Genomic DNA, 16114 nt, shown 5'->3' on the forward strand with positions numbered 1-16114 from the left:
GAAGCTCAAGAGGAGCTGGATAGTTATTTGGTTTGCAATTCTTTCCTTTTACTTATTGTTACGTTTGTGATCTTTGCATGTTTATCTCTTTCACTGGGTTGTCTTCGATCCTTACAATTGGTATCAGAGCTTGGTCTCCTTGAGATTAAGCTCAATCGGCTTGGGAGTAAAAATGACAACCAATAATGCTATGTTTTTTGAAGGACATTCTGTGATTAGACCACCTATGTTTAATGGGTCAAATTATGTGAGTTGGAAAGAAAGAATGATTATTTTTTTGCAATCCATTGATATTGAATTGTGGTTTATTATTAGTAAAGGTCCATATGATGCCTCTCTTATAGATGAAAATACTCAGAGATCTAGACCAAAAACAAGAAGTAAATTGACTGCTGCGGATAGAGTTCATCTTACATTAAATGCAAAAGCCATGAATGTGTTATATTGTGCTTTAGACTCAAATGAATCTATTAGAGTCAAAGGCTGCAAGTCAGCCAAGGAAATTTGGGATAAACTGAGAGAAATTCATGAAGGTAGTGAGAATGTTAGAGAACAAAAGAAGTCCTGTGGCGACCCCACTTCCCCCTAAGGCGAACCAAAGGGTTGGCGGGCCGTCTGCCCAGCTCTTGTCAGGACTCACGCAAGCATTGTAACCCAAATCCTTTCGAAGAATAACCTAATCTATGGTAAAACCATTTTTCCCCGAATAAGATCATCCCTTAAATCACATTAATTTCAGAGATAACAGTGAAATAAAAAAAAATAGCCAGTCGAGGCTCTTAACCGTCCCACGTGCTACGTGCCAAAGTAGAAAGTCATACCACTCCGGATAGGTAATTACATACATCACTAATACAAACTTACAAGCCAACACTCGAATTAGAGTTTACACATTTTCCAGCTTCAAGTGGCAATCCAAAAAGGAAAGTACATTATCCCAAATAACGCCTTACAGCCCACAAATAAGTCATAGTATTCGAATACAATCTAAAAGGAAAACATAAGTAAGTATCCAAGCTTTCAATTTCCAGAACCTGTTAAGGAAAACAATAAACGTGGGGTGAGCTAAAGCTCAGTGGTGCCCCAAAACATGCAATCACATAATATCAAACAGCGGTTAATAACTTAGCAAAATTTAAACATTTAGGAAAGCGTATAACAGCATAAGTTAGGATACAGGGCTCTCAGGAGCCATTTTCCTCGCTTGATCACCATTTATCGTAGTTGACCCTCCGTCAACTCTCACTACTTATAATCCATGTAGAGCGTCTCATTTTGATACCTAACCCGTCACTATTCATACCCCGGTCCCTGGCCCGCTCACCGACTAAGGACGCAGTATACTCGAGATATACCCGTAGATGATTAGTCGAGGGATTCACCCAACGACATTATTGTAGTTAGATTCATGCGTCGAGGGATTCACCCAACGACGTAACTACGTTTAGATTCATGGTAGTTGGATTCAGAAGTCGAGGGATTCACCCAACGACGCAACTACATTTTAGATTCATGGATTCACAAGAAAATGACTCACGCAAGTCACCACTCGAACGGCTAGTGTGATAAAGTACACACCGCTCACTTCGATGGATCGAAAACTAGTTTTGCAAGTATCACATTTCAAGTCAAGAAAGCACTTTAATCAAGTAGGAATAGAACAAGCAGGGACACTCACCAAGATTGAAGTTCAGATATCAAGTTGGGAATCGAATTCCACGTCCTCGCAATATCCTAAAAACCAAATTTTGAAACTATAAGTTTCTATTCAGTTTTTAAGCTTATACACATCGAGGTATATATGATATACTACTAGTTTACTTTCCCTTAGAAAAATTAAGAATCCACTTAGGTTGAAACTTGACAAAAGTAGTAAAAATGTTTCTTATAGTTTTCCTTGAGATACTTTTCCTTATAGAAGGTAACTAGTACTATTTTCTTGAAATAAGTCGACAACCTCTTAAGATCACAGCTAGAAAAATATATTTGAAAACTTCTTTAAAGCTATGGTTCTTGCAAAATTATCACTAAAACTATTTTACCTAAACATAAGGTTTCTTGTCGAGCAAGTTTCTATGCTTTTAACTAAAATTATTAAAACTCGTATTTTGGAACTTTTCCTAAAGTTAACTAGCCAAGAACAATTCTTAGAGGAAAGAAAAGGAGTAAAACAAGGCTAGAGTTTTAGAAACTAGGGAAATCATTTTCCAAAGGTAATAAGGCTAGTTTTAAACTTAAAGGAGGAAATATCTAGTTAGCAAGGTTGAGAAAATTCCCTACATGACGTTTCTAACATTAACATACAATGCTAGATTTTTATCGCACTCTACTAGAGTGAAGATATATGTAAATAGATTGTTTTAGAACTTTTCTCAAGTTCACCGGACCAAAACGGACTTCCTACGATTCCGATTTGTAAGCACGAAATAAGTTAGATCCATCAATATAACAACCAACATTTCCAATAGAAATCTCACTAGGGCTTCGTCAATTATTAGCCCTAGGTTTCAATAGGTTCATATCAAATCAAGAATAAAATAAATGACCAAGGCTTCATCAATCATTAGCACTTGGTTTTGGCAAGTTCATATCACATCTTTACTAAGACAAAATAAAAATAAGGCCTCCAAGAAATTCCAGCAGTTAAAGTTCATTGTCCTTAAATATTTATAAAACCATTCAAATGGCCAAGGGTTTCATCAATCATTAGCCCTTGACAAACATCAATCACTTCCAACCACAACTCAATCAAGAATTCAAACCACAAATAAGCTAAAAGTTCGATCCAAGTCAAAAATTCAGTTTCATGAAGAAACAGGACATTAATACAGAACAGTCTCCTTTGAGGATTCACAGACAGCAGTACACATGGAGGAAAAATGTGAAATTTCTACAGAACAAAGGCCCATGATTCTAGTTTCAAATGCCACTGACGGCACCTTAAACAGATTTTTCTACACCAAGATATAAGCATTTTACTGAAACTGGTCAGGGACATCCGAAAATCTGAAATTTCATTTTTCACTTGTGAAAAACTCCTTTTCCTCTTTTAAAACCAAAATGTTTTTATTCAACCATCCATACATTTCTTTTAGAACTCCAAAACAACACATTCCAGGCATTTCCATCCATTACGTTTCAAAGAAAAATTTAAAAACCAAGCTGAGATTCCAGCAACTAATATACTTTAGATCAAATTTTCCCTTTGGTTTAAACATGGTGTTAGGTATTCAAATTCAGCATTTAACACTTAGCTAGCTAGTAAAAATTTCCACTTCAAAACTAGATTCATTCCGCAACTAAAATCATCCAGAAAAATCCAGAAATTTTTGTCCATCAGCCACGGGTGAACATGCATGAAGAGATGTTCTGTTTTCATTTTATTTTCTGGGTTAAAACATGCTTTTAACTCTCAACTCCCTCATGCAATTACTTAGTTAGAAAATAAACATTTCCAGTTCAGAAATCGAGTTCAAACAACAACCATTAACATCAAAAATTTCTAAAATTTTCCTGCTTGACTCGGATGAACATGCTTGGCAGATTACACTTTGATTTCATTTTTTTTTTCTTGGTTTAAACTAACTAATTAGCCGCATGCAGAGCCTAATTAACTTGTGATTAACTATATAATTATGGTTGTAAGCTCAAACAATAAAATTGAACCAAATCAGGCTGCAATAAACAAGCTAAGCTCTCGGCAGCTCCAAATCATGCACATAACCGAACTTCTTTTCTTAAAACTCCCAACCGGCTGCCTATCATCCACATGCAAGTTCTTAGATAACTTAACTTCTTGTTTTTGATTAGTTAAACACTTAATCAAACTCAGATTGTCGCAGGAAGTCAGAAATAAAACTACAAATTCAAGCCAGCTCCTCGGCAGAAATTTTTAACCAAAACAGAAATTTTGCTAATGGTTTTGATTTCAACATCCGACTGCACAATCCTTCCATGCAAGCTCAGATATAGCTTCCTCTCCTAGTAATCAACCTAATAGGTCCAGAAATTACCTCAGATAACAGCTAATCTCTCACACGAAAATTTCCAGAAATTTCTTCCCTTGCTCTCGGCTTCAAGTGCAGTCGGTTGGTCCTGGTTCCTAAGTTGCGGCTGGAATTGGTTGCAGCTGGTGGATTTGAGTTCGGTTGGTTGGAGTTGGAATTGGCCACAGCTGGTAGAGAAAAGGTGCGATGGTTCCTGGTATTTTTCCCCAACTTACGGTCAGAACAGAAAGGAAGAAATGGCAGCTTGCGATCCCTCCTCCCTTGCTCTCGGATGCAGTTCACCAGGTAGCCCTTTCTCTTGGATGCTCTCGGTCTAAGGCAGAGGAAGAGGTGAGATGTGGTTGAGGTGAGGAATTGCAGTGGTTTCGGTGGAGTTGTGCAGAGAAGGAAATGAGATTTGTGAAGGCGGTATCTTGGTATTAAGAAAGAAATGGTTTGCGGTTTTGTTTGTGCAGAGAAGGAATTGGAAATTGCGGTTTGTGTTTGTGATATGAAATGTGAAATAGAGCAAATGGTATTGTGGTGCCGTGGTTTACGAGAAAGGATTGCGTATAAGAATGGATTGCGTATCGAATTGGTAATAGCTGAGGTGATTAGACTCGTGGTCAGAAGTTTCATTTGGTTTGCATGGAAATATAAGGACATTTTAGTCTTTTCACTTTGCTCCCTAACCTCAACTTAATTTCTCAATTGTAACTTACTTCTAAAAATTATCCCCAACCGTGATTTAAACGCCTAATTATACCTTAATATACTTAAATCATTTTTATCGAATAATTATCTATTAAACTTGAATATTAAGGTTCCTAGTAATTCTTATATTATTTAGTAATTAAATTAGTTATTAGAATTTCCAATTATTATTTCTCAAGGTATAGAGTTAGTCTAACTCAAAATTTATCGATTTAGTAATATAAAGTCAAGTGAAATAATAATTTCATACAAGTGTGACAATTTTCACATAAAATTATTTTTACGCACTTATTATAAAAATAAAGAAAGATAAGACTATAATTATCAAACTTTTCACGCCTTAAGTAGGTTTAGTATATTAGTATCATGTTTATCTAAAATTCATGGGTTTTGTTTTTAACGCGGAAATTCCTATTAACATTTAACATTAGCAACTAATAGGAATTAATCATTGGAATTTAAATATTCTAACATTTTATGTTAGGGCGAACAATTTAATTTAACTCTAAAGATATTAATTTAGTCTAGCAAAACCAAGAAATTTCATAACTTAGGAAAATTATATTATTTTTCACATAGAGCTATTTTTTACGTTCTTAAATGCGAACAAGTAAAAGTAATGCTAGCAATTATTTAAGGAATAAAAGAAGTGCAAATGAAATATACACTGGCTTATATATCTATTTTCAGGGTTCTCACAAGTCCATTCTAGTTACAAAGTATGAATCTTTCAAGATGCAATCTCATGAAAACATTGATGAGATGTATTGTAGATTCAATGACCTCATTAAGGATTTGGAGGTGCTGGAAAAAGAATACTCTCTAGGTGAGAAAAATAGAAAAATTCTGAATGCTTTATCGAAGAATTGGGAGAGTAAAGTGACTGCCATTGAGGAAGCTAAAGATCTAAATACCTTACCCATTGAATCTCTTATTAATTCTCTAACTTCTTATGAGATGAAACTCAAGTTCAAGGTGCAGGAGGAAGAAGATACAAAGGTGAGAAAGAACATTGCTCTAAAAGCCTCACAAGATGAAGATGATACAGCCTCCTTAGATGAAGATGATATAGAAGGTGATGACAGTGATATTGCACTCATCACAAGAAGCTTCAAACGAATACTCAACAAAAGGAGATTCAGAAAAAGTGGACCTAACAATTCATTCCCAAATCAGTTCAACAACCTGAGAAACAAAGGAAAGCTAGAGTTCAACAAAAAGCAAACTGATAAGTGCTTTGAATGCGGCCAACCTGGACATTACGCAAGTGAGTGTCCAATGATGAAGAAGAATGAAGGAAGAAAATCAAGATTTAACAACTTTCAATTCACATGGAATGAATGCAACTCCGATGGTGATATTGAAGAGGATGAAGAATCTGCTCAATTGGCTTTTATGGCAATTAGTGATGATGAGGTAACATCTTCTAAATTTGAAAGTGATGATGAAACTGATGATGATCTTGGATCTTTCATTATAAAATTGCATGATAATTTGAAAGAATCCTATGCTAGAAACAAAGAGTTGAAACAGAAAATTAGTTTTTTGCTTCGAGATAATGCAAATCTTTTTCAACAAAATAAAAAGTTGAAAGCTGAAAATGATTACTTCAAAAAGAGTGAGACTGCTTTACACTTTGAGGTTGATAGAAAAACAAAACTTTGTGAATTGTTCAAAAAGGAACAAGGTGATTTGAAAAGAAGAATGGATGGTCTAAATGAGTTGCTCCAACATGAAAAACAAGACTGTTTTCAAAGCAATAAATAAAAACCTCATTTTAAGATAAATACTGCTGCAAATGAATTTGCTATCTATAGGAGAAGACAAGTAAGATTTATTAAACCTGTTCATATAAATGACTCTTTGGTTATGTGTCATTTCTGTTGTCAAAAAGGTCACATGAAAAGTAATTGCTAAGTTAGAAAGAATATGAAAAAAGGCATGAAATGCATGTGGATAGTTAGACGTGATGCTAACAAGTAGGAGATATTGGTAAGATTGATGAGATTCTTGCTCATAATATTTTTTTTGTAATTCTCTTTTGATGTTTCTGATGTTCTGAACTGAGTTTTTATTATTTATTGTTTGATGTCAAAAAGAGTGAAAAAAGAATAATGCTGATCTCATGATGATTTGCTGTGATTGCTGTCATTTCTCTGTTTTTATTTGGATTATTGGATTCTCTGTTATTATTGCTGGTTTTTGGTAATCTTATGATGACAAAAAGGGGGAGAAATGGATGCTATGTATAAGGGAGAGTTATTCTGATTTCATAATTCATAAGTTTAGATGCATTGTGTGAGGGGGAGCTCATGCTTATCTGTGCATTGTGTAAGGGGGAGCTCATGCTTATCTGTTCAATTTTTTTCTTTCCTCCATCCATTGTTTTGTCATCATCAAAAAGGGGGAGATTGTTGACCTTGGTCCCTATCTTTTGATGATTACAAAACAAATGGATGTTGCTAACATCTCCTCAAAGGCTTTTTCAGAAATGAATCAAATCTGGTTCAAAGATTAAGCACATTTGAAAAAGACAGAGTATGCTGAAACTGTCGGACGCTCAAGAAGCTTGGATCGGACGTCCGATAATCATTGCACAACTTCAGACGCAAGTACTGGACGTCCGATAAGATCTTTCAAACTCAACGAAAACTGTCGGACGCTCAAAAAGACTGTATCAGACGTCCGACAACCTTTGAGTATCTTCGGATGCAGAAAACCAGCCTATCAGACGTCCTAAAGAATTGAAGAAAAACTCTTAAACTCTCTGCCTGCTGTCGGACGCACAAAATAGGGCTATCGGACGTCCGACACTGCCAACGGATAGTTGACTGTTCAGCTACTTTCTATCCGTTTGAGGCATTAATGAGGCTCTTTCTTGGTCCTATATAAATAGTGGTTGGTCAGATACTTCAAACAACTTTTGCACACTGAAGATACAAAAGATCTAAAGTGATTTTAGTGAGAAAATACTCTTCAAAGAAGATTTGTAGTCTTAGTGGTGTGAGGTTCATTGTAAGCTTTTCATTTGTGAGTGAATCTTTCATGAGTGTAGCTCTGTGAGAGTTGTCCTGAGGGATAGTAAAACGTCCTGGCTTGACCGAGTGGAGTTCGGGGCAAGGAGGAGGTGAACCTTCCTTTGTACACAAGAGTGATTGTAATTCATCAACTTGAAGTAGCTTGTTTGAAGCTCAAGAGGAGTTGGATAGTTATTTGGTTTGCAATTCTTTCATTTTATTTATTGTTACGTTTGTGATCTTTGCATGTTTATCTCTTTCACTGGGTTGTCTTCGATCCTTACAAATAATAATCACAATTTTAAACTAAAAATAAGTTTCGAAACCACAAAAAAAAGTAGTGTTCTTCGAAACTCACATACATGTAGCTGTTCTCGTCCGTCTGATTTTTGTTACCCAACACTGCAATTAACACAATAATTTCAAAGCCAATACAATATTTGTATCTACACAAATAAATTTTTCCAATCAAATTATTCCAAAATACTTTAAACTTCTAAATAAATATTACTACATACGAAGCTAAATATAGTCGAGTACTGAGCAAAACAAGTCTATTCGAAACTATGTTAAACAAAGTTTCTAGCAAAATGGACATGTAATACTTATATATGTATAAAAGTGTGACAAGAATAAAGAGAAAGAAACGGCACCATCAGAGGCATCGACATTGATAGAAGGAACATTGGAAGGAATGAGCATCAACAAGAATTTACAGGTCACGAACGCGAATGGGAGCACCAGCAACGGCCACCAAAATGCCATCTCTTGGGCGAATTACTCGGGCCGTTCAAAGCGAATTACTCAAAACACAAGCTTTTTTTTAAAAAAAAAAACTTTTTGCAAAAATATATTTTTTAAAATTAAAAATATATTTTTAAAATTAAGTCAGCCCGGCGGTCAGCATCAGACACTGGTCATTTTTTTAAAATTAAAAATATATTTTTTTGCTGCCGGACTGACTATAATTTTGCACTTATCCCCTGTCAAAACAACATTCTTTTGATATATTATTTTTTCACCAATAATCTAAGTAATTAGCCAAATTTAGGTGACCTATAGTGTTAATCAACGGCAACTTTGCTGACAATTGGATTACGGATGGCTTATTTGTTCTTTTGTTCGACTATAATGCTATTATAGAGCTATTAATCGAGTCGAGTGTTTGATTGTCGAGCTCGGCTCGTGCGTAACTCGAGCCAGGCTCGAACTTGTTTGACTACACAAACGAGTCATGAAGTGCACTCGAACTCGAATTGCCAAATGGAAATATGACTCGAACTCAAGCTTGAAATATTTGTCAAGTAGTCAACAAATACAATGTCCAGCCTCATTCCATTTGAGAAAAATACACAAACTCTAGCCTAATACCATGAAGGATTGCATTGGCTGGATGGAGCAAGGCTAATTTAGCACTACAAAACAGCACATCCTATCCAAAATCAACAAAACTTGCTAATTGTCAATACAATGCCATTCACATTCAATAATACACAAACTCCAATCAAATTTCATCCAAGACAATATATAAGATCTAGGGCTGCAAACGAGTCATGTCGAGTCGAGTTTTAGCTTAATCAAGTCGACGCTTGACTTAATTTCATTGAACTCGAACTTGACGAGCTGACAATTTCAAGCTCGATAAATAAAATAATAAAATAAATTCTTAATAAATAATAAAATATTAAACATATATATGTAATTTTATTATTAAAAATAAAAATATAAAATATATATATACTTAAAATAAAAATAAAATATATATATTTAAAAAAAATAAAAAATATGTATATATATACTCGAGCTCGCAAGCCGGCTCGCAAGCTAATAAACTTAATATTTTGAGCTCGATTTCGACTCGAGCCAGCTTGAACTCGACTCGAGCTCGATATTGATTGAGATCGAGTCGAGCTTGACTAGTGACTCGATTCGTTTGCAACCCTAATAAGATCATAACATCCATAAAATACAAACTCCAAGAATAAAAGTCAATAAATACACAAACTACAGCCTAATTCCATCGAGACAACATCCATAAGAGCCAATATACCATAACAAGATTTGTCCAGCCAAATAAACACACAAACTATAGCCAAATAACTATGTAAAACAATGCTGGATAACTTGTAATTTGTCTAGTTTCACAAATCACAAGAAACGTGCAACTTCATGAGTCCAGCTTCACAAATCAAAAGAAACAGCATCACATATTCCAACAAAACAGTCTTCAAATGTCTGGAAGATCAATTTCTTCAACTGTAGATGATTCGGGAGCATCGGGTGGTTCCTACAAAAAAAAATCAAGAAAGTTACAACTCTTACCAAGGTAAAATGAGCTACAAAAATAAACAACTAGTAGAAGATATATTTTACTCACATGAGACTTTTTTTAACCCATAAAGATTGCGGATCCAGTCGTTGCCACAAAGTAACATTTGCACCATTTCAACTAACATAGAAGTATGCCGATCATCAATTATTCTATGACCAACACTGAAAGTAGATTCGATAGCCACGGTTGTAACTGGAATAGCGAGTATACCACTTGCCATCCTTGACAATATAGGAAATCTCCACCTTTCCCCTTTCCACCAACCTAAGACATCAAGATTTGCATTTGTATCACAAACATACCTGCTCTCTTCCAAATAGACATCTAAATCTGATTTTTTAGGAGGAGTCTTGTCAATTTCACTAACAATCATCTGAAATTTTTCTTTTCCAGTCAGAACACTAACTTCAAACTTTTTAGCAGCCCCTTGGGTAGATTTACTTGTAATTTCTGCATGTTTTCGTTTTGCAACTTTTCTTTGTGGTTCCTCACTATGAGATGATATGTAAGCATCCACATATTCATTATAGAGCTGATAAAGAATGCGTCTAATCTCATCAATATACCTAGGGGCTGCATCCTCCCCATAAATAACCGGAAAAGTATGATTAACAAGGACCATTTTGTACCTCGGATCAAGAATTGCACCCAAAGACATCAAGAGATTGCTTTCACCACAATAGTTGTCAAATTTTTGTGTCATACTTTCAAACATAGACCTAATATGATCAGAAAAATTGAGAGCTTTTTCATTTAACAACTCATTAATCCTATACAACTCTATAAGAAAAAGGTTAGTTGTTGGGTAATCAGATCCAGAAATGATATTGGTAATTTCATAAAAAAATACCCAAAAATTTACATACTTCTTTAACTTTCATCCACTCATGCTCACTTGGAACATAGTAAAACCCAGGATCAATGTCCCCATATCTGGAAAATACCTCCCTAAACTCTAGAGCTGAAACCAACATTAAATAAGTGTTGTTCCACCTAGTTGGACAGTCCAAAATGAGCTTTTTAGAAGTCAATTGAAGCTGTTTTTTTTTTTATTATTTTGGCAAAGTCATTGAGACGAGATTCTAAAATTTTCAAATATTTAATCCCCTCTCAAACAACATTAATCACATCAACAATTTGATTAAGCCCATCTTGAACAAGCAAATTAAGTATATGGGCACAACACCTAACATGAAAATTTTTTCCTCCAATGCTTAACCTTTTTCTTAGAGAGAAATTCTCTTTAAGTCTCCTAATGCATACATCACTATAAGAAGCAATGTCCACGTTTATAGTAGAAACCTTATTCTCAATCCCCCACTCAAGAAAACACTTACTTAAAGCATCGGCAATAATTACTCCTGTGTGAGGAGGTGGGACATTAGAAAAATGTAGAACCCATTTTTGCAACACCCAATCACTATCAACAAAATGCCCTGTCACAACCATGTATTGAATTTTTTTGACCAAATTTCCACAAATCTGTAATTATAATAACTCTGTTGGCACCTTTTAATATATTTCTCAGCCTTCTCTTTTCAAGCATGTAAGCAGTCACACGATCTTCCCTTACTGTTTGGCGGTTAATCTTTTTATAAAACGGAGATGCAGCTTTCATGAATTTGTTAAAAACAACATGATCCAGCATAGAGAAAGGATACTCATGTATAAGAACCATATGAGTTGCTAACTCCCAAACTTTAGCATGATCATAGGAAAAATTAGTTATAGAAGTTATACTGTCCGAGGGTCCTTCGGTGAAGGATAAGACCTGCTGCCTCTTTCAATTTTCCTCCCCAAGAGCCAGGTTCTTTTGTAGACAATTTTTGAGGTGACGTTTGTCTTGAGAAGTGGCTCCAAATGCACTTTTGGCAAACAGCTCTTTGCAGACTTTCAATGTTCCATCGGCCTGCTTTACTATTGTCATATCCTCCCATATTATTGACGTCTTTTTCCTTTGTTTTTTTTTTCAAACGGTTTTGCTCTTTCAATAGAACCTTTTTGCCCTATTTCTACTTCTTCATTTGGCTGCTCTAAGATATCTAAATCCAGCTCTTCTTCGCTCATCTCATCAGCATTAGACTCCATCTCAAGTTCTTGATCTACAGCTTCATTTCCAGCCTCCATAATTGGACTTGATGATGATCCTTGGAGTGAATGAAATGGAGGACTGTACATACCCCTTTTTTAAAGAAAAAAAAACCAATCAATTTTGCTAGTAGCATGATCCAAAAACTGGCCAACCTCATTGACATCACCTTTACTGAAACATTCCTAATATTATTCAAGAGTTAATTCCTCATACAAACACACACTAAAAAAATCTGGATTGAACAAATTATACCATGAAAAACTATGGTTTATGAACAAAGCAAAGTTACTTGACAATCTCAAAGACAGTTCATGTTGCCTAAGACCCAAAAAGGAAGCTGGTATGGTCAACAGCTAGAATGCCTTTCCAGTGCCAGGATGACATAAACTCATTTACTGTACATTCAGTCTAAGATCTTATAAGGATTGTACATGGTTTTGAACTTGCAATGGCTAGCATAAAGCAAAAAAACCAACCAGGCAACCAGCAAAGTGACAATCAATGTGAGTTACAAGCTAGGAAGAAAATTTAGTCATGCTTAGTACGAACAAGTTTTCCCTATATTAGGCACCAAAGAGTGTGATGAACAACATAAAAATTCTAAATAGAAAACCAATCTTATTTCTACATCAGAGGTGCAGTGAGGTATGGATATTCAGACTATGGAACAAGTAATTATGCAGTGACCTCTTCAAAGTTCCAGGCTTAAAGGTGATGGCACAGGAAATTGAATGTATAATTAGAAAAATCATAGTGGAGCACCAAAACTTCATGCATGGTCCGACTGCACATATAATGTAACGCATTCAGCAACTTCTAGCTCTTAACGATTTCATGACATGTTCAATAAGAAAAGTATATGAAGGATACAAAAGCTTAAAGTGAATACAAAGGGAATCAAATAAATCAGAATCATCAATACCATCAAGCCCCAAGAAAAAGTATCAAGTGTATTACAATAGAAGAAAAACTCAAGCAAGGTACTCAAACCACCAAACTGCTACAATATACAAGCCAAAATTGCAACTTTATTTCTTCTTTTGGAAGAGAGCCAATAAATTGCTACATTATCCTAGATCAAAGCATGCTGGGTGCCAGACCCTTAGCTATCTAGATGAATGCTAATCAAAATTGAGCAACTCAACCACTAACAAATTCATCAACCCAAATGTCAAGTTTTCATGGCAAGCCATCCCCCCGCCCCTCTTCTCAGGAATGTACCAATAAAGCGGTGCATCTACTAGTCATAGACATACTCGAGAAAGAAAATCCTTTTCCAAGTGAAACAAGAGGAAAAAAAGAAAGGCAAGATTCCTTTCCTCCAAAACAAAATAAGAAGAAAATTATTGCCATCAATTAGCTAAACATTAAGTTGGTGCTTGAAGAAATTGTTACAGGCAATTGTTCCACTAATCTGTTTTTCTACTTACCAGAAATCATGGTGGATTAGAGAAACCAGCCAAATTGGATTGGTCAGTGGTTGCTCACTTGCTTGCGTGCGGTGATTTTTGCTGGAGATTGGAGAGCAAAGATGACTGGTTTTGGCCGTGAAAAATGGAGGATTGGTTGTGGGCCTTGCGGCGGTGACTGCTTTTGCTCGTGAAACTTTATGATGGTGATGGCCCACTACCCACTGGTTTACCGTGACAAATGGACGACAAAATGGGGTGTTGCTAGCTGTGGGGTGTGGTAGAGCCGCAAAGGCCGGAGAGGCAGAGGTTGCTGGCAGACAGTAGTTATGGAGTGTGGAGTGTGGAGTGTGGCGGAGAGGCAGAGGCAGAGAAGAAGTGAAACATTGCAAATATGCAATTGAACCCTAATCCAAATTTCTATTCTTTGACTATTAAAATGATAATTATACCCTTACTTATCGAATCCAATCGAGCTACTCGAATAACAAATTATTCAAGTCTACTCGGCTCGTTAAATAAACGCGCATATTTTGAACTCGAGCTCAACTCGTTAACTAAAATTAACGAGTCAAGATCTGACAAGTTTTCGAGCTACTCACTTCGTTTAACAGCTCTATGCTATGCCTCCTAAACATTATTTGACAACCACGCCCTTGTGTCCCTTTTCTACCCTTGGTGTCAAAGGAACAGAGCAGAGAATTTCATGTCTTTTTGCATCCCACTATGACAAATAGTAATTGGTCAAAATTTGGTTTGGTTAGAGCGATGGAGCATGCCTCATTGTTGCAATTTTAGTCATCCGACTAGAAAGATTTATCTATCCCACTGTTGGAAAAGTGACCACATAGGCATGGTTGTTTGCAAATGTAGTAACCAAGAAATAAGTTGGATAAAATTGCTCCAATTTTGATTGCTTTTTGATTTCCAAAAATAAATGGAATTTGCAACTCAAAATTTCAATCAACGCAAGCAATAGTGCATGCTTTGTTGTGCATCTTTGTGTAAACATTGTAACCAATGAAGGAGCCGAGGGGTGCTGAGCCCCTTAAGTCTTGAAAATTTTAATTCATAATATGTCAATATATGTATAAGACAAAGTTGGCTTTTCCTAACTTTTTACAATTTTAATTTATTTTATGAGAGTTTATTTATATATATATATATATCTATATGTGTATGAATTAGCCACATTTGATTTAATTTTTTCTTCAAAAAAAGTTACTTATTTTTTATTGTACTAATTATTTAACATTTAAAAAAATTAAACATACAGTTTGATGATCCATAATAAACTGAACCAATTTGATGTATTATAATAAAAGACTCAATTCATAATTATCAATGGGCTAAAACAAAAAAAAATTACTTTATTGGTTCATATACAAGTATACAACTTAGCCTAATTGATAATTTAAAATTAGCGATCTATCCTCTTGTTAACCCATATAAAAATACAAAAATTATTACTTGAAGGCTTGGTGAAGACAAAAAATTGAGTGACAGATTGATTATATTTATTCTCACTCTTCCTGTATCAACTATAACTATAGAACGTGCATTTTCAATTATGAATATAATCAAAATAAAGCTCCAAAACAAGATAAAAGATAATTTCTTGAATGATTGTCTAACAATGTACATAAAAAAATAGAAGTTGTTAAAAAATTTAGCACTGAGTCAATTATAGATGAATTTAGTTCTATGAAAGAACGTAAAACTTTATTTGCTTTTAAGAAAAGAGGTTGAAATTTCAAGGTATGCTAACATAACTTTTATCTTTTATTAATTGAAAATAGTTATATTATATTGTCTAGTTATATTTTTGTTTTGGCACAAAGTGACATATTGGAACATTTTCTCATAATGTAAAATTTGGATAGTTTGTGATGCTATAAAATATTTAATTAAAAGTTATTTCTTGTCATAATTTTTATTATGACTATGCTGCATATTTATGAAATAGACATATCTTTATAATTAAATTTAATATTTAATATTTTAAGATGTCATATATTTAAATAGATGAAAATTATTTTGAACATAAAATATTAAGATAATTTTGTTCAAAAAAATTTTGACCCCCTCCCCACGGAAAAAATCCTAGCTCCGTTCTATAGTCTATAGAATGGACATTTTCGGTTATGAAAATAATCAAAACAAAGCTCTAAAACAAGATAAAAAATCATTTCATGAATGATTGTCTAATAATGTACATAAAAAAGGGAAGTTCAAAAATTTAGCATTGATTCAATTATAGATGAATTTAGTTATATGAAAGAACGTAAAACTCAATTTAACATTCTAGGACCATCAATTTGACAAAAAATCCCATTCAAAAATTTAGGACCAAGTACATAGACATTAAGCATCACTTCATGCGCGATCTTGTCCACAAGGGTGAAATTTGTGTTTAATATGTTTGTTCTAAAGATCAAATTGCTGATATCCTCACAAAAGCCCTTCCGCTGAATCAATTTGTATATCTAAGAACAAAACTGGGCATTTCAGAAAAAATTCTCTAAGTTTTTCTTTGGTCACTCTTTATCGGACGTCCGATAGAT

At 34.7% G+C, this 16114-nt stretch overlaps 1 protein-coding gene across 1 annotated transcript; it reads right to left on the reverse strand.

The window, feature by feature from the left end:
- Nucleotides 1-9944: 9944 nt before the first annotated feature.
- Nucleotides 9945-12176, reverse strand: LOC140012752 (zinc finger BED domain-containing protein RICESLEEPER 2-like). Its single transcript, XM_072061048.1, has 6 exons — nt 12047-12176; nt 11559-11747; nt 11269-11410; nt 10945-11042; nt 10102-10829; nt 9945-10004 (listed from the first exon to the last, which is right to left on the reverse strand). Exons 1-6 carry the CDS (start codon nt 12174-12176, stop codon nt 9945-9947), a joined length of 1347 nt encoding a protein of 448 aa, XP_071917149.1.
- Nucleotides 12177-16114: the final 3938 nt, after the last annotated feature.

This window comes from Coffea arabica, chromosome 8e (assembly GCF_036785885.1).
Source record: "Coffea arabica cultivar ET-39 chromosome 8e, Coffea Arabica ET-39 HiFi, whole genome shotgun sequence".
Lineage (NCBI taxonomy): Eukaryota > Viridiplantae > Streptophyta > Magnoliopsida > Gentianales > Rubiaceae > Coffea > Coffea arabica.